Below are 26502 nucleotides of genomic sequence, written 5' to 3' on the forward strand. Positions count from 1 at the left end.
TTCCTTCACATGGGAAGTAACAGGGAAAATGTCTCCTCAGTCTGACAGCCATTTTATCTGACAATGTATGCCCAGCATTATTAATATGAATCAGGCCCTGTGTGCATTATTATTTATTTATTAACAGTTTCTTTTATAGCACAGCAAATTCCGTTGTGCTTTACAATTGGACACAATGATAAAACAAAACTGGGTAATAAACAGTCATAGAGGTAGGAAGGTCCCGCTCGCAAGCTTACAATCTATAGATTGTGTGTGCATAATATTGTTACTATATTGTTAACGCTTAACTCCCTCTCATCCCCCCAAAAAGCTTCCAGGTTCTCATATCCCTAGTTTTCTGACCTTCAATACAGCCAGATTAATCATCATGTTCCTGCTGAGGTAAATGTGACCTCGGTCATGTCATTACACAGTGACAGCAGAGTCCAGGTTATAGAGATGGCAGAATGGCCCATGACAGCAGGTACTGGGACAACAAAGAGAAGGAGCAGAGAAAATGCAGTATTGAGCCGCCCACTCCTGGACCCTGTGCCTGCCACAGGCCCAGCTGAAAGCCCTTAGATTTTCATGGTCTCCTCCAAGCCTCACTTTGCACCAGGTACGTGCATCCACAGTAATGTGGTAATTCCCGAGCAGCAGGGATGCGATGTCATCGTGTCAGACAAAATAACCACCTTATGTGGGCAGTGTGGACCATTGCATGATGGGCAGTTGGCAGGGGGGAAACAGAGTGGGTTAGGAGGGATCCGGGGCTCCTCATGCTGCTGCTGCTGTGCTCCCTGTCCGCCCAAGACAGCAGCTTGCAATTTGCCGCAGCTACCTGCCAGCCCCTTGAGCTGCCCCGATCCTTATAGAATTCTTCTCTGTGTCATTCACTAGAAATCTGACTGTTAAACAGTGGTGAATACAGTTGTAAATGCTGGAGATTGGTACACGAGGAGCTTGTGGTTATTTGTGAGTTTGGGTTTGTTTTATTGACAAAACATATTTTAGAATGATCTACTACACACATTTACAGTAGGTCAATAAGATTAAATACAATTAGTAATCTCAAAATCAGTACTTACTGATCTCCATCTGTATATTTTACCATTTTCCGATCTTATGTATGTTAAGCATGAAAATTGCATACCCTTAATATTTACCTTTAAATATAAAATATGCTAAATTATACTGTGCTGTCCTTTGCTTTAAATAATACTTTAAAGATACACAGGCAATCATATGAGTTGTGTTTAGCAAAGGACATGGTTTATTACTATTAAATAGTACAAGACCAAGGTAATAATTTATGAAGCAGATCTACAGTGCATCGTACTGGCAAAAGTCAGTGAGACCTTATGAATTACCATTGACAGATGATTTTGCTGAATATATGAGATCACGCATCCAGTTTTACATGTTGTCTGTTGTTATGGAATGATACCGGTGTTTATGGGTGAAACAGGGCAGTAGGATAGGTATTCCTTCTAAGCACAGGCTAGGCACAAGAAATACCTTAAGTAATTTTCAAATTGAATCATGTTACGGAAGCTTACTCAGACCATAAAATCCAAACCAGAGTTTTAAATTAAAACAGTTGTAAATTCAATTAAATTGAATTAAAATGTATTATTTACTGTAAATTCATACACTTCCTAGTTTATTTGTCCCATCTTAAATTTGGGTGACGCAGGTGTTGGAATTAGAGGAAAAAAACATTAATGCAGAGTCTAATGTAACGCACTAGCAGAGTCTTCTGCTTTGCATGCACTAGAATAAAATGCATATATTCACTTGTATATAGAGTTGTATGCATTTAGGTGGCTGGACTGCTCCCTATCTGGAGAGAGATAAAGTACAAACTAATCAACTTCTGACATTTTACAGACTGAGAGCAAGATTTATTAAAGCTTTGAGTGATTTGATAAATCTCCCTGTAAAAATTAATAGAGATCGAGTTGCTTTTGAAAAGATTGGATAATAGAAGGAAAATAGATCCTGTGGACGGGGTACGGTCATTAGGTCGACACCACTTAGGTCGACAGTCATTAGGTCGAACACTGTGAGTTGACATGCATTAGGTTGACAGGGTGACTAGGTCGACATGGTCATTATGTCAACATGTACAGGTCAAAAGGTTGACATGAGTTTTTACATATTTTTTTCAGTTTTTGGACTTTTTCATACTTTACGATCCACGTGGACTACGATTGGGAATAGTAACCTTGCCCAAAGCATGGCGAGTGAAGTAAGCCATGCGAGGGGACATGGTGCACTAATTGGGGTTCCCCGTCACTTTACAAAGAAAACGACACAAAAAAAGTAAAAAAAAACCTCTTGTCGACCTTTTGACCTGTTGATCTAGTACATGTTGCCCTAATGACCATGTTTACTTTGTGACCCTGTCGACCTAATACATGTCAACCAATAGTGGTCGACCTAATGACTGTCGACCCAACGACCCATACCCCTGTGGACTTTACGGAATCTATTGGAGAGTATTTGCTATTTCCAAACTTAGTTTGACATAAACACAACTTATATGAAATCAGTGCTACTTTAAAGGTTATCTGCTAAGTACAACACACAAATCACTAACCATTATTATTTTCCTAAAGAGTGAAATGAAAAAAGATGACATACTGTAATTAACTCTACATAGATTTATGTTAACAGTATTTTAAGCAGTGTTTTTGAAATAGTGTGCGAAGAGGAACTAAACCCCCAAATTCTTTTTATATGCAATACCAGACTATGGACTGTATGGCATGCCCCTTTTCTTGTATGCCAAAATAACTATTTTACTCATTCTGAAGTTGCTCACTCCATACTGTCTTTAGATCTAAAAACTTCACTCCATAGTACTTATATTTGTAAATAACCTGTCCTGATAACAGCTACTCATGTTACCGCAGACTTATTAACCCTGCTCACATATAGTCATTAAGCCGTCCATTGGCTTTATTCTTACCCTCATCCCCTCCCTCCCCTACCGCCCCCTATTATCCCAGTCACGACTCGGACAACTGAATTGCGATTTAAAAAGGTCACAGACAAATGTATTAATCAAATTAGAACTGGTACTCTAGAAGTGTGTGGCGAGAAAGCAGTGCGTGCCCTCGGCTACGACCTCATTCATAAGTTTGCCTAAAATAACAATGCGGCGGGACCGTAAATCCCGCCCTTAAGCAATATAGATGAGCGGTACCACTTCCCACCATACTGGCATAGCACCGGTCCACCCTTAAGATGACGACTGGGTCGTCCCTTGAGTCCACAACAAACTTGCCGCTTATCTGGGGGAAGTGCCGGCCAACCATTGTTACGCTACTACAGACTGTCGAGGAGCACTGCTTGCTGTGCCGGGCTGGACCTCACTTGTCAGGGGATAATTAAACTTCGAATGGACCTGACGGTGTTTTGAACCAAATTATTTTCATAAATTAATTTTAGCAACCTTCTTTACAATTAACATTCAATAATCGCCATTCCAATTGGGCGGGCGGGTGGGTGTCTTCTTGGATTCCGGCCACACAAAGAGAAAGCTGGCTGCCTTCCCTGACCTTTTGTATACACCCAAGATAACTCTCCTCCCCTTTATCCTATAGGATGCTGCTTTGATGTCTCTCTCTCCTGCACTCTCCTTCCCTCTCCTCCCCCCTCTCCCATCCCCAGCCCTAGGCTTCTTTCCATAAAAATCAAGGATGCTTATTTATTCTCGGGCCTATTTGGCCCTCGAATTCTCTTTTTTCGGCCATTGTCTTTTTAAAAAGCTTTTAAATTAATTTATTGTTTAGCACTCATTCACCAGCATTAAGACACTAGCATGAATCCTTCAGTCGCTGATCTTTGACCATTCATTCTACATCAGTTGTTAACTCCTCATCCTGCATCATTAACCTTTCTAATTAATATGTCTGTAATTCTTCATTAAACCCTCATCCTACATCAATCACTATCCCCTTATCCTCCATCATTTCACTGAATTATGATTCATCATCATCATCACTCTTCATTAACCCCCTCTCATCATCATTCAAAGTTCTCTCCTATCGCATACGCTGAACCTTTCCCTCTAAGCACTCTGGAGAAGGGAGTAAACTGTGTGCTCTGTGTGTTAACAATAACGATACTAAACAATAGCTGTCTCACCTTTTTTAAACAATGGTCAGAGTATAAAGTAATTTCTATTTCTGAGAAATTTGCTTTAAAGGTTTCCATTCACATTAAGTTTTTGTTGGCAAATCAGGTCATATCAAACATAATTTCAGACCTATTTAGCACCAACTCATCATGACTGGGATGTAATGAAGTCCAAGTTCAGTGGCCGTGCAGGATACCAGCTGAACGCAGGTGTTTTTTTTAAAAGGTGCAATCATTTACAAGGCTAAACCATGCCTCTTTAAAAAAATGTCCGAGTTCAGCCAGCATCCCACACTGCCACTGAACTCGGACTTCATTACATACTGGCCCATCACTTCATTCAGAAGAGGCCTTGTTAGACTGTTGAGCCAAGTGGAAAGAAATCTCAGATTTGGCATATTAGTATTTGTACAAATATGGCACAATCTAAGAAAGAGATTCTCACATTTGTCACATGGGTTAAGTGATAAAATAACATTGTGTATGACCTTTAGCTCTTTTTAGGTGAGATATTTTGGACAGCCCTAGGTAAGCATAAGGTGAGTTTTTAGAAGTGTTTTTGAGGGTTTAGTTCCACTTTAACCAAATTTGTGACTGAAACATTTTGTTCATTTTTTAACCAACAATGAATGATTAAATTAATTAATTTAATATATTTAGGAACTCTTGAATGTAAATTTACTTTTTACTGTACTTTCATATGCTTTACCATGCATGCTTTCATTTTGTTATGTTTATATTTTATTTTTTACCAGCTACTGTAACTCCTACTTTACCACCTGCTTTGATCACTACTAACATAATAACCACATATAGCCCAGTACCTGGTAAGAATTTATATTATAATTATTATTATTATTTTTGCTCTAGATTGAGAATATATACTGTATAAAGATAGTAAAAGCTTTTAGTGTTATAATTGTTGCAGTTCCTAGATTTGTAAGAGCAAATGCATTTTATTTTTATTGCAGTGTGCAATAATTTAGTATCCTTAAATAGTTTTTTTTTTGCTTTATTATGAAATACATATGATGTGTACTTTGAAATATGAGAAAAAACAGCGATAGTAAAGAAATGGTAACAAAACATAAAGAGTACAGTTACTTCCCTTAATGAAACAAATAATGTGGTAAAACATTTCAAGAATGGGATCGGTATGGGAACCTGGCCTACAAGATAAGGCTGTCACTTTACCGGCAGCAGCATACTGTCTGCCACAATGCCGGCAGTGGGGCGAGCTCATCGAGGCCCCTTGTGGGCTTTCTGCATTCGCCTCACCACACTGTGGGCAGGGTGGTTCGCTTCGCTTGCCACAGGTTCTATTCACAGGTTCAAATCACCTACCTCGCGGGTATTCCGGTGGTGGCATTATACCTCTGTCGATATTTTGACATCAGTATTGCGACCACCGGAATCCTGACGGACGGTATTTTAAATGTATACCTCAAGAATAAGTACAGTAAGATACTAATTGAATTTTATTAGTTAAAAGCACAGGGAAGGTTTTGGCCATAGATTAAAAGTTCGGGAATTTGGTCCATTAAGGTTGTGTACAACCACCAAGGATTTTCTGATAATATAATGTCTAAATTCGCATAACAAATGGCATCATCCATCATTCTTACAGCTTTGGTAACATGCATTTCGATTCTGAGCAGGACCTCTATGTTTGCAATTTGCATGTGCTCCCTATATTTGCAAAGGTTTTCTACGGATACTTTGGTTTCCTCCCATACTCCAAAAAATTCCTATTGTTATGTTAAATGGCTTCTAATAAATGTACCCTAGACTGTGTGTGTACAGTATGTGTATGTGTGTGTGTTTGTTTTGTTATGTGGATAATTAAATATACTTTGTACTGAGCTGCATATTATGGTGAGACCATACAAAATAAATGGTTATAATAGCAAAAAATATATATGGTCACATAGAGCATTTGAAATAGATGCACAATTCTGTGCAAATCTAGTTTCTTGACTGTTTTATTTCTGCCATTGTCACATGTGTGATATGTCCTGCCATTCTGTTCTGCACTGTGTTTATACATTTGAATCTCACAGAATGTATATGACTACAGCTGGGCTGATGACATGCATTCATTCTGCTGTTTGGTAAAGTTGGGGTAGAACTAGGACTACATAACCCCACTGGCATATCTAGCTGGGTGCAGGTTGTGAAGCACGTTTTTACTTGTGGGCCTGCACCCAGTGTGACACATCCATGGCCATCCAGAAGGGAATTTTCTAACTAATCAAAGGACTAGAAAGTGGATTCATGGCTCACCCACTGACATGCTGAAACATAATGTAATGTTTGAATACTGTTGATGGTGTACTGTAGCACTGTAGGAGGTATGTGGTACTGTAGGAGATATGTAGTTTATGCAGGTATCTCCTGCATAAACTAGTGATAGTTCAGTACTCGTATCAAATATATCTGTGATAATTATTTTGGTGGAGTTATTACTAATGCTCACCAGACCACTGCATGCTTAATGCAAACATTCATTGATGCCAAACACAACCAGTAAAATGAAGTATCACATATTTAATAGATATAGTTTTAAAAAGTTTGATCCTTTTAACATCAGGCCTGCAATTTTGTGCTTTCAGAAATGATCCTTATGTGGTAAGAAAATCCTTGTGGGTGGTGCCTTTAAGACTATTTGCGGTCTTAACATCCTGAAGACGGTCTTACCATCCGGTTTTTAGCCATAGCATTTAGTGCCATCATAAGAGTTCACAGTGGCTCCACCCACCTGACATAGGAGGGGACAGATAGGGGCTCCATTACCATGTAGGACATACATTTTTCTATTTGTCCACTATCAAAAAGGGGTGGTGGATTAAATCACCCAAAGATATGGTGAGATCAATTATTTTGATTTCCCAAGTACCACCCACCAGAAAGTGATTAGGTCAAAATACAGACAGTCAGGATCGCAACAGTCAAAAGACAAACAGTGGGATCCCGACAGTCAGAATCCCGATGGATCCCAGAGGTAAGTACTGGTATTTGGGTTAGGCACTAGGGGGAAGGTTAAGTTTAGGGTGCGGGATTGAAGGAGGATATGGTTAGGCTGTGGGGGGTGGTTAGGGTTAGCCTGTGTAAGGGGACAGTTACGGTTAGGCTGCATGAGGGGTGATTTAGGGTTATGGTTAGGATTGGGGTAGGGTGAAAAGAATTACTGGGATCTGCTGGGATTCTCTCCATCGGGATTCTGCTGTTGGTCTTCTGACTGACGGGGTTCCAGCTACCATGATTTGTACCTAAAACACCAGGAAATACAAATAAAGCATACCCTGTGTCTTACTTTATTAGAACTGTGAGCAAAGGGGAGAATATTCTTGTAGTTCAGTTACTATTCAAAAACTATTAGCCCCTGAATAGAGTTTTTTTATAACTAAGATAGAAAACTAAGGAGGAGACGCTACCTACTGCACAAGCATCTGGTTTTCTGAAGCTCTCAGCAGCAAATCCAGACCGTAAAAGGAAAAAACTTTCATAAGAACACTCACATAACGTAATGTTGTATTAATAGCATTGAGTAATATTTCTTGTCAATGGCTATTGCTGATAATTTTTCAGCACAGTATTAAGTTAACTCAAGTATTTAACCAGCATTGTATGATGATTGTCCTTTGGGCTTGAAGGGTAAAGTCAAACTATGTGGCCCAGTTGGTGCCACCACCATGGGATAAATAACCAAACTAGGGAGTAGGTGTGCCTAGCACTAGACTGCCCTCCAACACCCTCATTTGTGCACTAGAAAAACAATCTGACTGGATGGAGCACCATTTATTAGTAAATATTATTAAATATATAGTAAATACTTCTAGCGCATGCATGATAATGTGCCAGATTAATAACAACAATGCATTGTAGAGAATACACTATAGTCTTGTGGAGTATACTGTAATGTATGTATAATATATTATTCAAGTGTATAGTTTGGGACCTGATTCTTGGAGGAAGAGGTGGGCCCCCATGAAGTGGGGCCCATCGGGGGTTTATGCTGTACCCCTGTACAACCATGTAGCTATCTATATTTTCTAGCTAATCAAAGGACTCTAAAGTGGAATCATGGCTCACCCACTGACAGACATGCTGAAACATAATGTAATGTTTGAATACTGTTGTTGTTGCTGTTGTTGTTGTTGTTGTTGTTGTTGTAGTACTGTAGGAGGTATGTGGTACTGTAGGAGATATGTAGTTTATGCAGGTATCTCCTGCATAAACTAGTGATAGTACAGTACTCGTATTAAATACAAATGTGGTAAATATTTGGTGGAGTCATTACTAATGCACACCGGACCACTGCATGCTTAAAGCAAGCATTCTTGATGCCAAACACAATCAGTGAAATTATTATCACAATAATATGACATACTTACCAGAATAGTTTTAAAAAGTTTGATCCTAACATCAGGCCTGCAATTTTGTGCTTTCAGACATGATCCTTATGTGGTCAGAAAATCCTTGTGGGTGGTGCCTTTTAGAATATTTGCAACCTCAACATCCTGATGTGTTAAGTTTTTTAGCCGTAGCATTTAGTGCCATTGTAAGAGTTCACAATGGCTCCTCCCACCTGACATAGGAGGGGACAGATAGGGGCTCCATTGCCATGTAGGACATTCATTTTTCTATTTTTCCACTATCAAAAAGGGGTGGTGGAATAAATTACCCAAAGACACAGTACTATCAATATTACTTCTCGGATATAACTGACCCACTAATATTTTGCTAGTTAAATGTTTTAATTTTTTGGATCATGGCAGATACATTTTAGCTAGAACAAGTGCAATCATAGCTTCCATGAGCCGGACCTTCAATATAGGAGTTAACATTTCCCAATAAATTAAATTTGGTCTTGTTTCTGAGGGTATGTCGACAATCACAATGATGTCAGTCAAAGGGTCAGCACCAAAATAGTGACACATATTGTCACCATACCAACATGGATAAAATATCAACACCCAAAAAGTTGTTATCTTCAAAATGTAGATACATGTTGACACAATCATAGACACATTAGGGTTGGGGGTTAGGGATAGGGTTTGCTGTTAGGATGAAAATTGGTAGTCGACATTATGTACCTATTGGAACATGTCAACATTTGTTATTAACCTAATTTTCACTATGTTGACTTCTTTCATGTCAACATTTTGTACCTGTTGGTGTCTAGATAATGAATGTCAACATTATGAATGTCGACAAAACCTACCGAACTAGAAAATGATAATTTTTTCCCTATTACTTTAATACAAATATACGTACACTGCTCTTGGTAATTTTCTTTACAAAATACTGATTGAATTCTAGGTCACCTTATTTAAAACATCAATTGAAATAGCTGGTGGCACACTTAGGAAGTGCTGTTTTTTTTAAGTGCCCCAAAAATGGGTCGATATAACCTTTACCTGATGTTTTGCATGGTGCTGACATTTGTAATGTTTTTGATGTGGCTTGCAGGCTCACTAATTATTAAACCAAAAAAGAAATAAAAGTGTGACTTTCATTCAAAAGCAATGAAGGTAACTTTCAGATTTTGGGTCACATGCAGAGTTGGAAATAAATAAGGTGTATATTGTTCTGAAATTGCACTCACGGAAAAAACAGGCATATGTTTACCTCTGCATCAGCAGTTTTGTTGCTGTGTTTTCTGCTATGGATCAACATGTGCAGTAAACATAGTAAACCATTTAAATCTGCTTTCTATTTTATTTAATTACTGAACTGTATGCTTGATTACCTAATATCCTTTTCAGTTTAATTTGCTTTTTTTTTTTTTTTTAATCATGCCCAGTGCTCTAACTCTTCATTGGATCCAAATGTTGCCATTGAAGCTTACCTTTTGTTGTGTTTTCCCCAGCTACTATAACTACTTCACCATCTACTATGATAACTACTAACATGACTACTAACAGCATCGATAACACAGCACCGGGTAAGACACCCATGTTTACAATATGTGTTTTATAAGTATGCTACATAATCAAATTTATATAGGGGAATAATCATTAAAGTGTACTCATGTCAATCTTGCAAATGTCAATGTAAATTTAAACATTTATTTTGCTGATAGACATCAATTACTTAACTCTTGTATGACTTTAAGTTTGGCATGTTAATTTTACTTACATTTTTTTTTTTAATTTTGTCAACACTGAAATTTGAAAAAGGTGTTGTAAAATATGAATGCAACAGATAATTTACAAAGAATGACATTTCAAACATATAGTACAGACTAATAAAGCAAACTGACTAAATTAATCATATTTTGAATTTTCTAAAATTGGTAAAATATTATTGTCTAATCCACATTTTTTTAAATTGTTACGTAAGGCTGTTTAGAACAAATTTGATTAAGCTGTAAAACATACTAAAGGCATCTTACGTTTCATCTCTCTTTATTATCAACGTGTTTCTGTTTACTTATTATATAGTTAACTTAGCATAACATCCATCTAGATTGTTTTTGTGTATTTGTCATAACATTGGATAAACTAAAGAACATATGAGAAAGTAACTAATTCTTTACATATGTATCTCACATCAGTTTATCATCCCTGGATTCCCTACCATATAAATATTTTTTGTATCTCGAGACAGACCATTAAAATCCTTGAAAATATGTATATTTAGGTAAAGTATATAGACATTTATAACTGTTACTTTTCTTACAGCAACTAGATCATTGTGGTTGGTGAAAAACCTAACATTAATATCCTTATTTTCTTACAAGTAATTCAAAGACATTAAGTAAATGTTATGTATTATATCTAAGCATACTACATTTTGAACTATTTTGTATCTGTAAACAGTTTTAATTGTTACACATACTTTTGTTTAATAATTCACATATTGCTTTATTTCTAAAGCAGAAATATAAAAATATATATTTTTATGTTCTGTCAAATCCCTAATTAGCAGAACATTGGCTTATTTGATGTCTTCCAGCATTTGGACAGGTATTAACCAGTATGTAGCCGTCCTATCTGGTAATGTTGTCTATCAAAAGGAGGAATACATTTAATTGAAACTGAGGTTCTATTGATGGCATCCATATTTCTGCCATTCAGGGGTAGTGGAATAAAAATATGTCATCAAATTATAAAATTCTCAAAATGCTTAATAACTTGTTTAAGTTAAAATAACAGATTTTTTTTCTCAATTCATTTACTGTATGGCTTAATATATGCAGATCTGCAGGAACTCAAAGTTCCTGCTACATTTCCCATCAGAATGAAGAGAAACCCAGTCACACAATCCTGGGAAACTTGGCAGCTGCAAATGCAAGTTTCAAGAATAAAAGGTATAAGAAGCATAGGGATAATTTCCACTCCAATTGTGTGGCCAGTGAAACAAAGACCAGCATCTTCTGAGAAAAGTATCACAACCAAAATCCCAATGAACTTTTGGTACATGATGACCCAGTCTTCTTTGACTTCATCAACAAATCATAGAACAATTACCCTAGCCGCCACAGAAGATGAGTTTACAGGAGCAATCAAAGAAGAAAAGTCCACCCACAAAGTGTTCTCAAGTAATAACTCAGCTATTGTCATTAATGGTTCAAGCAAATGGTCTTCTGCCTCAAATAGAGAAAAGGACATTTCAAAAATGGAGACAGAAGGTTCTGGGATGGAAGAGGAAAGGAATTTTGTTTCTATTATGGAAACAACTAACACATCTTTCAATTTTCCACAATTTGACAAAAACGATAACAATCAAACATTGTGGCAACAATGGATTTTGCACTTTCATAACAAAATTACACCATCTTCTAATGAAAAAATAATTATAAAACATGTTAATGAGCACATCAAGATTACATCAGAATTTGTATTTCATGACCGTACAAATAAAAATCATACGCCCCATATTATAAATGAATCCCTCAATTATGATATATCAGACAAAAGTGGGCACGTGACAAGAGAGTTGCCCTTTGTAGTAAATGGGAAATATATGATTAGTTCTTTGGCAACACCAACAGAGGACTACTTCAAGTCAATAAGAGCAAGTACAAACAAAGGACATGAGAGATTTGTTGATTTTTTAACTCCATCAATGTATGGCATACATAGTATAACAAATACTAAAGTAGCCAGCTCAGATGATGTATATAGTACTCAGTCACCCTATATAGCGTCCTTTCTGTTAAGAAATAAACATGTACATTCAGCATATACACAAAATAAATTAGTTACAGATAGTGTCTCCTGTAATATTTTATCTAGTTGTACCACTTGGTATAAAGAATTAGGTACAAGTAATAAAATACAGCCTACACAGTCTAAACAGTTACTTGGAAGTTTACTGGCCCACAGAGCAAACATCCAACATGTCAGTGCCAACAATATGCAAGCACCTTTATATCATCTACAAAGCTTGACAGAAAAGCTTTTCTCAAAAAAATCTTTAGAAGACATAGATCAAGAAGGATTTCACAGTGAAGGATTAATGCTGGTTGTAATGTCCACAAATGCAAAAAGTTTAAGCATTACTGATTCATTGACATCAAGTTATGGTATTGCTTATTCAAGGTGGAAAGATCATTACAATTCATTAACCTCAAGTTATGACGTGTCAGATCATAAATGGAAAGATATCACACTAAACTATGAAACACTGAGTGAGGACTTAGAGTTATATACTTATGGGCCTAGTTTTACACCAACTGCTGAGCTTCCATTTGACAGTTCCTCTATTGAAATAGTTTATGGCCCATTGCTAACTACAGGGGACATTGAACATGAGCAGGATGCTAATGACACAGCAGACTTTTCAGGTGGGGATAACTTTTTGGAATTAGAAAAACTTTATCTTGTTTCCAAGGGTCCAGCGGCCGAAGTCAAAGCTGGCGATGAAGGGCACTCATACATGGACACAGAATTTAGTATTGTCCCATCGCAGAGTGTTTTTGTAAATTCTGTATCTTCATTAAATGTCCAGCTGATCGGTAATGACAGTTTTGTATCAAATACAACAAACAACAGCTCTTTGGTTATGAGAAACTTAGAAAGCATGACACAATCAAAACTTTCTACCCTGTTGACCATAAGTGAAAGAAGACTTATGAGTAAAACTAGTATAGTGGGCAATTCAGAAGAACAATTCTTTCCTCAGCCAACAATTGCTAGCCACATGTCATCTGCTAAAGTAAGCAAGCACAAACTATTGCCCTGTACAATGCAAGTTTTGGATAAACCTGAAAAACTACAAAAAGCCAGTACTAATCCAGAATTTACTGAGGATCAAGGTTCTTGGCATAATACAGAAATATCATATTTAGGAGAAGAAATAATTATCATGACAGCAAGTAGTGCCTTTGATGACTCGTTGAAACAAACAATTTTTTTTAGTAAGACTGAGTCATTAGAAATAGGGCACAGCAGACATGATGCAACGCCGCCACTGACAAATAATCAGTTGTCGCCCATCTCTCAAACCCAGTTAATGTATGCAGAATACAATCCATCCACATATGAAAATTTATCTCCTGCAGATATGAAGACACAAAGTGATGCCATTGTTGCCAGAATGTCTCTTGTAAGTACTAGTCAACTGATTAACACAGTGTGGCATTACTGGGTAGTTACAGCCTTTGTCAACATACCATCGGAAGTGTCTGTAAGTATGGATAGGAACATTTTGCAGACTGAAATTTCAGCATGGAGTACTAACACTGAAGTGACAGGAACTAAAGATGCTCAAGGAACAGAACAATCATATCAGTCTACACTTCAAGACAATCATTTGAATAAAACTGGTCAACAGTCTGTTACAGATGGGCAAAGTGATCTGTTGCTGCAGTGTCTTTGCACTTCTACCCCTGATGTGGCCTGCTTGTGTGGACAGAAGGTTAACAGCAGTATGTAGACATGTTTTCATAGACTAGATCCCTGCCTTTTCTAGAGTCATTTTAGATTACAATTGATCATTAGCTAGATGTAATTTCCCATAGAGAAAGAGTTGCTTCTTGTAGACAATTAGATGTTTTCGGTGGTATAGAAAAAATAATTGCAATGTTTCAAACCTAATCGCTCATTTCTGTTGAAGTTTTTAAAGGGGCATTTATCTAAGTGAACAATTCAGTGTAGAAAAAAATAACACACACATCTATTGCTAGTCAAGACAAGATCAGTATTTCTGGCAGTATTGATAGTGCATTGTTTGGTGATTATCAATAGATAGTGCCAACCATAGTTATTATAATTGTGTTTTACTTTTCCCTTATTTTTCCTTTTTTGTGTTGCATATAAACAGGTTGGGTTACTGGGATTTATCTGCAGCTGCTATTATTCAAAGATATAAATATAATCAGTTAAAAATAATGCTCTGATAAATCCCCCAATAAAGTAATATATTTCTACTGTTTGTATTAATGATATACTCTAAGGAGACTGCAAATAGTGGGCACCATATCGCTTCATATATTACTAATTTCATCTTAATTATGTCAAGTTGTATGATTTATTCAACAGCATAGGGATGAATCATTTCTCTTTTAGATTAACAGCATTATCCAATGACCTCCTAAATGTGGTGGATGCACCAGCTCTCACCACACCAGGGCTCTATGCCGCTCTGTGCCTGCCCAGCCCCCTAAGCACATGCTGTCCTGATGTTGTGCAGATGAGGTGGGGCCACCAAGTACCGGGATGTGCAGTACTGTCTGGAGTGTCCTGAAGGATGCTCTGAATGACTGTAAATATGACAGGGTGTCTGCCTGGTGCATCCAAAGGACACTCCAGGGGGCACTGCTGCAGTTACGCTTGACAGTACCCTGCTAGCCAGAAGCAAGAGCTGTCTGGCACACCATAGTTACGGCCCTGCACCACACTAGATGTATTTTAATGCTAACAGGAATGAGCGTAAATTCATTACAACACAGTGCGTGACTTGCACTCAATTGTGCTCTTTAACTCAGAGAAACATGCACATGTACATATAAATCTGTACAGTAGTTGCCCCCTGTCTTTAATCTCCAGTAGTCACACTTTTTAAAGATTTTTATCTAAAATATCCATTTTAATGAAATCGTCTATGCACAGGAATTTTTCTGCTGTCAACATTAGCCATTTTTTAATAATAAAAAAAACATATAAAACATGCACTCATTTATAACTTGATTTATTCATTTTTGTATACATTTTTTAAATTTATAACTTTAGAAATGATCTGTATTTCTCTAGAAGTTTAAGAATGATTTTCAATTTTTGTATTTATCCTATAAAAGCAAACCAAAAACTGACTGCACAATGAAAGAAATGATTGATGCAGTCACATACTCAGCAGGAGACAGTTTCGTAGCTGTCTCCACTTTACATGTAAATGAGCATGACTAAATGTCATTTGAATCTTTGAGGTTATATGCTGAGTTAAGAACATAATTCATCATAATTACAGCTAAAATAAGAACTTTTTTGTTCAGAAAAAAATTCTTACTACTAGGAAAGATGGGAACAGAAATGACGTGCACTAGAGTCTAGGACTGAAAATAGAGAGACCCGTGCACATAAAGTAACCGTGAATCCTAAAACTCATGGTACACAAGTAAAATAAAACAACTAACAAAACTAAAGATTCAACTAAGCAGTAAATAAAAGTAAATGCAATAATACTAAATTTCTAGGCTGGTACACTCTTTGCAGATTCCTCAGAGTACTGTAAGCATAGTTGTATTGTTTTATACTAACTTTGCTCATAGTTTGATGTAATTAACACCGCCTAGTGGCATATAGTAGACTAACAGCATAGAAATTGAAATACAAAATATTCTTTATTATACAGTAGCATAACACAGTTTACAGGAGTTTTTAAAAGTGTATGTAGTAATAGGCTTCTGAGAAAAAAACAAAATCTAGTTAGAAAGATAAGCAGATACCTCCAACCATTAGACATATGTAAATCGTTACATGAAAAGGGCAAGACCATGGTATGTTTGGGGGGCTTGGTAATGCTGCAGAGGGTGAACCAATACCCCTTGTGGCAAGTCAAGCACTACAAAGTGCTAAACTATCAAAACCATTCAAGACATATCTCAATATTCCTGGGCACCAGAGACACCTCCGTGTAGTCTGGGTCACTGTCACACCTCCCAACAACCTGTGAGTCAGGAAAAATGTTTCAAATATAGGAAAGACCCCTCAGTAGGGACAGAAATCAGAACAGTCGGGAAGTATGGAGATACAAATGTGACAAAACTTATTCTACATATAATCACTTGCCGCGTACGTATGCATTGCGGCACTGATTATACGTGACTGGGTGCAGGGTGCGTATGTACCATGCATTCCCAAGGAAGTGGGTGTGTATGCACAGTGTCTCTGTTTTTCATTAGTTTCCAAAACAGAACATTTATAACAACAAGTTGTATATAAGGTAAAATAAAATACAGAAAGGTAGCTGTGCACAACAGGATATTCCTGTAGTCAAAAGTAACCAATATCCAGGATATCATGAGACAGTAAAAGGCATATCAGCAAGGGAAAAGAAGGGGAGGGAAAGTACAGTAGGAGAGGGAAGATATAGAGAGAGTGTTAGTAAGGTAAGAGAGGGATGAGGAATGAAAAAAAGGGAATGATTATGAAGAACTGTTGGTAAAACAAAAACTTAAGGAAGTGAAAATGTACACAAGAATCAACTGTAGGATGAGGAAGTAATGGTCTCCGTGTAAGTGAGTCAAAATCCATGTTTTTATGAATAGTAAGTATGGACAGCACACTTATTTGCTCAAAAATGGCCCAAATTGCAGTACATGAAGCTATTTTATTGCTGTTTTACGCAGACTTTATCTAGGAACATTGGTCTTTCTATCAGATGCATACAATTGATTTTTCCTCAACTATTATTCATAATAGTATTAGAATTTAAAATTAATTTTCATCATGAGACTAGTTAAGTCATTTGCTTAGTGACAAAACCATATCTAAACAATAAAACAAACATCTTCAGAATAAACAGTTCTGGCTGCATTACAGATAGACGTTTATCCATTCGATTAAATTGTCTTTGTTATACTGTATATCGCAAAATAGCAGATGCTAAGAACAATGATTACAGTCCTGGTAGATGTACTTTATAGTTTTAGAGCTATATATGCAGTTTTAATTTTTCTAAAATGAAAAAACACTATGAAAACAAGATGGTGGGGTCATAACACTGGCAGCTACGCCATTTTGTTGTGTACATTTTTACAGTTGTGTGACAGCTTCTTCAGGATTTAACATATAATTTAAGTTTCATTTAGTTAAATTAGTTTTTACTAACTTGCCTATATTACAGGTGATTTCTGTGTGATACAAATAGTGGTAGAATAACCCCAAAATAAATCAATTTATTATGTTTATATATACTTATGGTTGAAAGCCTGTAATATATTTGGAGTGATGACATTATTATATTTTTTGGTACAGGCGGAACATTTTACAGGATTTCCATTACTGTTACTACTAATAATCTTAATGATGAATCGAAAGTTCAAATTATGGTCACTAACTGGGTAAGTATTATTATTAATATTATTATTACTACTATTACTATATTCATTATTATTATCACTATTATTAGTACATCATATTTTTGATACTTGGGATTAAGTACCACAGACTACACATTGGTCTGCCAATATTGCAGATGCTAAAAGTGAAGTAATATAATTCAGAAACACGACAATTTTGGTCTGCAGGAATGTAGATTGTTTAAATATAGAATGAGAATTACAATAAATGTAAATTATTGTGTAAACTGTTTAGAGGAGGTAATAGGGTAAAGTGGCCTAGGGAAATTTGGAATATAGGGGGTCATTCAGGTACGGTAGCACCTGCACTATCATTCCCAAAGTACCAAAGTTTAGTACTTTGCGCAGGACCGGTTCTACGCATACGCGAATGGGTCCTGCAATGTTGGAAACAGGATGACAGCTGGCTGTCAGTGATTGACAGTCAGCTGCTATTCTGGTGGTAGGTAGGGGGCGGCCACGGCCTCCGTTTGTGAAAATGGAGGTGTGTCGCCCCTGTTTAGGGTATGTAGAGAAATCAGGGCTCTCCGACGTAGACAGAGATTTCCTGGCCTCTGTGATGGGTAGCTTGCATGGCACAATAAGTGCCATAAGCCACCTGATGGTGGGGGAGAGATCTGATGCTGTGTCGTAGGATGCAGGTCAGATCATTGTTGCAGACGGAGGCATCTGTTTGTATTAGATGCCTCCTGCCGCATCACCATACAGCTCTACCACTGCTGCTTTTAAGGAAGTGATAGCAACTCCAACCACATCTGAATGAGCCTCATGGTGCAGGAAGGGTTGAAGCTTCGGAAGCTTGGAGAATCTGCTGTTATATGAATGAGGAAATTCCGCAGATTGGCTGCAGCTCGAGTCAGGTCCTGAATCAAGAATGAGAGCAAATAATGATATGCAGCAGAACAGAGTGGTTGAAGTTAGTGATCATTTGAGAAAAGGAAGAGACATATGTTGGTGCAGTTTTGTTAATGGATTTATATATTGATTGATGTCATTATCTGTGCATTGGATTCTGTACAGTACAGGCAACCAACCTACAGTATCAACTGTTAGAGTGGAGCAGCAGTGGAATGTTTGCTGAAGAAAATTAGATTAGCTGCTCAATTCAAAATAGATTGAGGTTGAAAGTTTGGTTTGAAGAAGAACAAATAGAAGGGAAAGTCAATGACAGAGATTATGGGGCAGATTCAATTAAGAATAATATTCTGTAGATTCTGTAGGAACCTCAAGCTGAATGCAGTCCAGGTAATTATGGGAGGGAAGACTTGTGCACATTTTGGTTTGCAATGCTATATGGTGTGAGCAGAAATGAGCAAGGCTATCATGCACGGATAACACACGTTATAAGAGCGCAATAGGGGCGTGATTCAGAGATGTATGCTAATGCATCATAAGTGCGAAAATATGCTAATGCTGCCGCTAATGGAATTGTGTTGAGACACCTACTGATGGCTTTGCAGATCCCAGCAACTAAATACAAACATGCAGCGGTGGTCACAGATCCTTCGATGAACGACCATCTGACTAACACAAAGCTATTGTAGAAAGGCCAGGGAAAGTTGTACACTAAGACATGCCCTGAAAACAGTTGCAACATGCCTGCATTCTTGCTGACACTCAGCGTAACTGCCCCCAAGGTTACAAAGGGATAGTTACGACAGGGTAATTGAATTGACCCCTATGAGTGCATAAGGTTTTCGCAGTGTCTTTTGTGACAGCTTGATCCTACATTAGTACAAAATATTTGCTTCTTTCAAGCAGTTTGTTTTGCACCACTGTTTGATACATTTACAGTTTATGGTGGGTATCCAATTACTTACAAAAGTTCTGCAGCCAGGAAAAATTAAATTTTTTGGCATTTGTTTCACCCCTATCCAATTACCTTGTGCAAAAACACCAGGTTTTCATGCAAAAATACACAGGTTACGCTAAATGCCATGGACCTATGTATGTTCGCAGCACTTACCATGGGTAAAAGGAGCATTTATCGTGGATTATACTTCGTGTGCCTGAGGCACACGAAGCATAATCCCTGATAAGAGCCAGCACTGGGGGATAAACGCTGGCTTATCGAGGCTAATTGGATAGTCCTCGGCAATACAATTACCTGCGGTAATTGACTGCAGGTAATTGGATAACTCCCTGTATCTTTCTAAGATATCAAATCTGGCTATGCAGTTTGATGAAAACTGCATACTATCTTATTAAATCTTGGGCCTCTGACTTTATTTTCAACAAGGAAGCAAATTAAATTAAGAACTTTGCACAGGAAAATGTCTAAATTTAGACTAAATTAATACATTTTTTTTAATACTCCTTTTCCTTGTTTAATTCTAATAAATTTTTGTCTTGAAAAGCTGTAAATCAAATCTGAATCATGATTCATTACTATACATATTTTGTTCCAGCTAAACGTCACGTTCCGGGACTGGAATTACACAGTGTTTGTTGTAAATATTAGGTAAGTAAACCCACACAAATATTCACAGTATATGCATAAATATAAGAATAATGGTGTATACACACGGTGAGATATTTACTTATGATTTTGACTATATAGTCAAAATCGTAAGAAAAGTTAGTGCAGATCGCAAGGTGAAAGTCACCTTGCGATCCCGATGCGATGCCGATATGCAGTCCCGCGTGGTCGGCATCGCAAGCTTAGATAGACTGTGCAGGCAAGTCAATTTTTACTACAATATCTCATAGAAAAGATAGTCAAAATTGACACATTGACCAAAATCGCACATAGGTGGGTCATTCCGAGTTGATCACTTGCTAGTAGTTTTTAGCAGCCGTGCAAATGCTATGCCGCCTCCCACTGGGAGTTTATTTTAGCTTAGCAGAAGTGCGAACGAAAGGATCGCACAGTGGCGGCATAATTTTTTTGTGCAGTTTTAGAGTAGCTCACTACCTACTCGGAGCTTGCGATGACTTCAGACTGTTTAGTTTCTGTTTTGACGTCACAAACAAACCCTGCGTTCGCCCAGCCACGCCTGCGTTTTTCCTGGCACGCCTGCGTTTTTAAGAACAGTCCCTGAAAACGGTCAGTTGACACCCAGAAACACCCTCTTCATGTCAATCACTCTGCGGCCAGCAGTGCGACTGAAAAGCTTCGCTAGACCTTGTGTGAAGCTACATCGTTCGTTGTAATAATACTTTGCGCGTGCGCATTGCGCCACATACGCATGCATAGAAGTGCCCTTTTTTTGCCTCATCGCTGCACAGCGAAGGAAAACAGCTAGCGATCTACTCAGAATGACCCCCATAGTCAGTATCGAAAGCACAGTCATTATGTGCTTGCGATGCACATACAGTAGTGAGAATCGGGGTTAGCTCGAATCTCACTGTGTGTAGGCACCTTAAGAAGTGCTGGTACTGTAAATGTGTTTGAAAGACTCTTTATAATGTAAAATAATCTTAAAACTGAACAAATGCGACTTGTATCCTCCATGCAGTACAAGTTGCGTTACGCATAACGCTTGAGCGCCGTGTGACTTGGTAGTGTCGAGCATCTTTTTGTGTGACTTTTTACATTAAAATGCGTCTTATTCACAAAGCAATGTAAATGGGACAGACAAGCAGCTTGTGCATCCTATTCACATTGCTTTCCTGGGAAACGCTGTAATGTAGCATTTTGTATGCAGATACAGCCACAGTCGCACACAGAATATAGGCATGCCACATACCATTTTAATCAGCATAAGCTGCTTGTGCATCCTATTCACATTACATCCTCCCCTTAATATTTCTGACTCCTCTCACTTATTAGTCTATGCTCTTACAAATATAATTAATATTCTAACAACATACAAGCGTACATCATTTTCTATTAAAATACACACAACCAGTGGTTGAAGTGGAAATTTTTAAGTGGGGGTATGGAAATGTGAACTTTGTAAATAAGCCGGAAAAGGGGGCGTGGCCACTCAAAGGGGGCGTGACCTTCAGTGTAGTTTACCACACCATACACCCCTTATACGCATTATGCACCACAATAGTAGGACCCCTTATACTATCTAGTACTGGTGCCTCTTTCACATTATACCACACAGTATGAGCCAAAATTCACATTATAGCACCCGGTATGAGCCAAAATTTACATTATATGCCCCCAATAGTGCAGTGCCAGATCCACAATTGCCCCCACAGTGCCAGGTATACAAATGCCCCCACAGTGACAGATCCACAAATGCCTCCACAGTGCCAGGTAAACAATTGCCCCCACAATGCTAGGTATACAATTGCCCCCACAGTGTCAGGTATACAAATGCCCCCACAGTACCAGGTAAACAATTGCCCCCACAGTGCCAGGTATACAAATGCACCCACAGTGCCAGGTAAACAATTGCCCCCACAATGCTAGGTATACAATTGCCCCCACAGTGTCAGGTATACAAATGCCCCCACAGTACCAGGTAAACAATTGCCCCCACAGTGCCAGGTATACAAATGCCCCCACAGTGCCAGGTATACAAATGCCCCCACAGTGCCAGGTAAACAATTGCCCCCACAGTGCCAGGTATACAAATGCCCCCACAGTGCCAGGTATACAAATGCCCCCACAGTGCCAGGTAAACAATTTCCCCCACAGTGCCAGGTATACAAATGCCCCACAGTGCCAGCCAATTGCCCCCACAGTGCCAGGTATACAATTGTCCCCACAGCAGCCAGTGCTGCAGCTGCTTACCACTGCTGCTGCTGCTCCTCCGGGCTGTGAGGGACGGGGGTGAGTCAGGAGAGCGGAGCACCCGCCAGCGCGGCTGTGTCTGGCGCTGCGGCGTATAGCGGACTTCGTTCAAACCAGCCGCCGGTTCGTGAGCCAATCAGAGCTCGCGGACCGGTGGCTTCTGACTGGCTGCCGGTCCGCGAGCTCTGATTGGCTCACGAACCGGTGGCTGGTTTGAAGTCCGCTATACGCCGCCGCGCCAGACACAGCTGCGCTGGCGGGCGCTCTGCTCTCCTGACAGCTGAGACATGCTGCCACCGGACTGAGCGGCAGCGTGTCTCAGTGACCGCTGGACCAGCCCACGTGGCCATCGGCCCTTCTGGCATTTGCCAGAAGTGCCAGATGGCTAGTCCGGCCCTGTAGATAGCACTGTTTAGTTAAAAACCATTGTACATTATTTTAATTGCCTATAGTACAGTAAACTTGAAATTTATAAAATTACTTTCATTATTACTTAAGCTGAGTACACACTTTTATGATCACTCTGCTGATCGGGTTAATGCTTCTATAAAATCGGGAAGTTGGGTCAACAGATATGTAACAGTACATAAGATGAGACCTCCCGATTCCGGCTGATGCAGGAACTTTATTAGCCATTTTTCAGCTAACATTTCTGCAACGTTACATAGATGTAAGGTGATTGGGCCATGGATTGTATAGGTGTGTACCCAGCTTTAGCCAGTCATGTGAAATATGATAACATATGAGTATATTAAACAGGAATTGTAATATACAGATGTAGCCATGCTCATCTTTGCTGAGATGCAGCATGCTGCATGGCGCGCTGGGCTGTGTTATTCACAGCCAACAATCGATCCATTAATTCCATTAAGAATTAGTGGAGCAATTGCCAGCTGCAGATAGTCATACTGTAGCTCAGCAAGCCATGCAGCATGCCGCATCGCAGCAAAATGAGCATGGCTACATCTGTATCACAGTAAAAAAAAGTAAAAACAAATGTGTAAGAAATTTGGTCTACCATTGTGTTTTTCACAGGTATTTTCTCGTGGTATACTTATACGTATATACTTATGTCAAAGAGTATATTGTAGGTTTTTAGATACCTTTTTGAGAAGTTCGCAAGGATTTTTTTTACTGTATGCGGACAAAACTGTAGCTAAAATAAGTCAGCAAAATCATCACAATTTTAAATACCTGAGAAAATGTGTCAAGGAAACAATATTGTTTTTCTATGATATACAGTATACCGTATATCTCACTTTTGTTTAATTTACGTATTATACATCTTATTGTAGGTTTGTGAGATACACAGTCCAATGCAGAACTAATTTAAATGTAAGCCAAGTGTACTGAACCACCAATAGGATGTTCATATTAGTGCTGGTATGGATGTGTTTTAAGCAATAGTTAGTACTCAGTTGTAAAACAAAACATATTAGTATTTCCTTTTTTTTATAAGGTGCCACAAGTGGCTTGCGGCTACGAACATACAGTACACATTAGAACAATATACAGAACTTAACATTACAGTAACTGAAAAACTAAAACAGGGCATAGGTAACAATTAGCACCACAATTTTCAGTACACAATAATCAATACAGCTAAGATGTAAGGAAGCAAAGGAGTAATTGGCCAACTACTAGGGGCGGGCAGCTGTTGGAAGCAATGATCAGTAATGAGCAAGGTATATAGACAGTCACTGATTAGGAGAAAACTGTGATTTAGGTGCGAGAGAATACAAAAACAAACCTCACTTTGATCATGTACAATACAAAATGTACACAGGGGAAATCCAGATATATTTATCAGATATTTTTTTCTTTAGCCATTAACTTTTGTGCCTCTGTTTCTTTTGCAAAATGTATTATTGGTGGTAGATTTATATAGCTGCCACTGCAGGAAAACATGTCTCTCTCCCCTGGACCAATCAGGAAGATCCTCTGTGGTCGTGGTCATGGTCACATGATGGCAGAAGAAAGAGGGAGGCAGGGTTTTAGGCTATGAAAAGTAGTAATTGTGTGACCTTTAGAAAACTATAAATCAGTAATAGCAGCTTCAATCAAAATTGTAGGAAAAATAGATTGACAACTCCAAGTGGCTTCTACAGGAAACACACCTCACATTTAGAATAGATTGCACTTTAAGATTTGAACATTTGTGTAGTCCATATTTTAATGTCTCCATTGTCTGGAAAGAAAAAAAATCTATAATATAATAATATAATATTGTGTATTTGAATCCAAACATGATTTTTTAATAAAAGTATGGTTAATTTGTAGTCTCATAATTTAACAACATAATAAGCTAAGCAAACATAAGAATTGTCTATTCTCTTGCTCATCATAAGCCATGTGGACATTTTTTCTTATCAGTGTTTTCTTAATTTAATAAAAAGCAAAACAATTATTCTTCATTTATATACGTTAAGAAAGTAAATTCATATAACAGTGTATTCAATTGTGATTTTTCTTCCCTATTTAGTGTTCAGATGGTAAATAACCGGCATACCAGAGATTTGCGAACAATCATCAATAAGAGGTAAGTACCTACAGTAAATATTTGTTAGATTGCTGCATTTAATCCAATACAATTGGCTTCTTCTCTACATATAACACTACGGCAACACATGTATCAAGCTATGATAACCCTTTTTTCTACATTTTTGCTGAAAAAGGGGTTATTACTGCTTCTCTATAATGTCTTAAAATGCGATTTGTGGAGAATATGGAAATTTCTCCAACAGCACCTTTGACTATTGTAAATAGCGCTGCTGCCATAGCCGGATATGGGGGGGAAGGGTAATGGGGCACTTCCTTGTTAAAAAAAAAAGGCCATCTACTGTATGTGTTCCACTGTCACTTCCTGACATCTTCATTCATACTCCTTCAGTCTAGAGTGATCTCGCAGTTTCAAAATTCAACTAATGTTTGTATTACAGTAGCTTTAGAACTTAAGCTTTAGCCTGATGTAAACTGTTGACATAAAATATACATATATTGCACCTCGCCTATCTTTCACCCTACACACCTGTAATTAATTTCCCAACATCAGCAACTGGACCCCTAACCTGTAATTAAATGAACCTTCAACAGTCTTTTACTTTCCGGTTAGTTATTTCAACTATCCTCTGATGAAATGTAATTCTGCCCCACCATCTCACCCACTTTCATTAATTTCACAGCCCTCTTATCCTACAAACCACTGCTTTCTCCTGTAATTCATCCTCCTAGTAATACTTCCTCTATCCCACCCTGCCCCCCTGCAATGTAATCTCTTCTTCCCTGTAATTAATTTTCTTCCTGCTTGTAATTACTTCTCCCTCCTCTATCCTTGGGGCATTGAAAGGCTATGAACACATGTAGTGAGATCACCAGAGCATCCAGCTCACGGCCGAGCAATGAAACTGATCGGCAGTATGGTGTGCAATGCCCACTGTGTAGGAGATAATAAAAACAGTTGGCAATATACTTTATACACTGTCAGGGGTGAACTTACAGCTTTGGGGGCCCCATAGCAAAATCTTGAAAGCCTCCCCCCCACCCCATATTCACTACAATGCCCCCTATGGGAGCAGGAGAGAGAGAGAGAGTGAGGGGAGTGAGAGCGAGACACACACATGTGGTGTTGGGGGAGAGACAAAGAAAGAAAGAAAGAGCAGTAAGAAAGAGAATATGAGAGAGGGAGGTCAGTGAGAGAGCGTTTCATGGAAAAAAGGGAATGAGAAAATGAGAGACAGGAGAGAGACATAGAGGGTGTCAGGGAGAAAGAGAGAGAAAGGGATGCGGGGGAAGGCATCAGAGAGAGAAAGGAATTTGGGGGAAGGCATCAGGGAGAGAAAGAGGGTAACAACAGGGAGGAGGTAGAGAGAGACAGGGAGAGGAGTTAGCTAGAGTGTCAGGGAGAGAGTGAGAGAAAGAGAGGGGAGCAACAGAGAGTAAGAATGTCAGGGAGAGAAAGAGAGGGAGAGAGAACGAGAGAGAGGGTGTCAGGAAGAGAGATAGACAATGTCAGAGAGAGGGAGAGAGATACAGTGTCAGGAAGAAAGACAGTGTCAGAGAGGGAGAGAGAGTGATAGTGTCAGAGAGAGAGTGTCACAGAGAGATAAAGTTTCAGGGACAGGCCACAGTGTCCGAGACAGGGAGATAGTGTGAGAGA

General features: G+C 38.5%; 1 protein-coding gene across 5 annotated transcripts in view; it reads left to right on the top strand.

The window, feature by feature from the left end:
- The window catches only part of ADGRG6 (adhesion G protein-coupled receptor G6), a 286483-nt gene that overhangs the window by 196549 nt on the left and 63432 nt on the right, over nucleotides 1–26502 (top strand). For 2 of the 5 annotated variants that reach the window (XM_063917836.1, XM_063917838.1), the window contains exons 7-11: nucleotides 4884–4955; nucleotides 10001–10075; nucleotides 17553–17638; nucleotides 20065–20117; nucleotides 24829–24885. In XM_063917836.1, the coding sequence (XP_063773906.1) occupies nucleotides 4884–4955; nucleotides 10001–10075; nucleotides 17553–17638; nucleotides 20065–20117; nucleotides 24829–24885 (343 nt within the window). The remainder of the gene's footprint in view (nucleotides 1–4883; nucleotides 4956–10000; nucleotides 10076–17552; nucleotides 17639–20064; nucleotides 20118–24828; nucleotides 24886–26502) is intronic. The other 3 variants (XM_063917837.1, XM_063917840.1, XM_063917841.1) reach the window with 2 other exon arrangements.

This window comes from Pseudophryne corroboree, chromosome 4 (assembly GCF_028390025.1).
Source record: "Pseudophryne corroboree isolate aPseCor3 chromosome 4, aPseCor3.hap2, whole genome shotgun sequence".
Lineage (NCBI taxonomy): Eukaryota > Metazoa > Chordata > Amphibia > Anura > Myobatrachidae > Pseudophryne > Pseudophryne corroboree.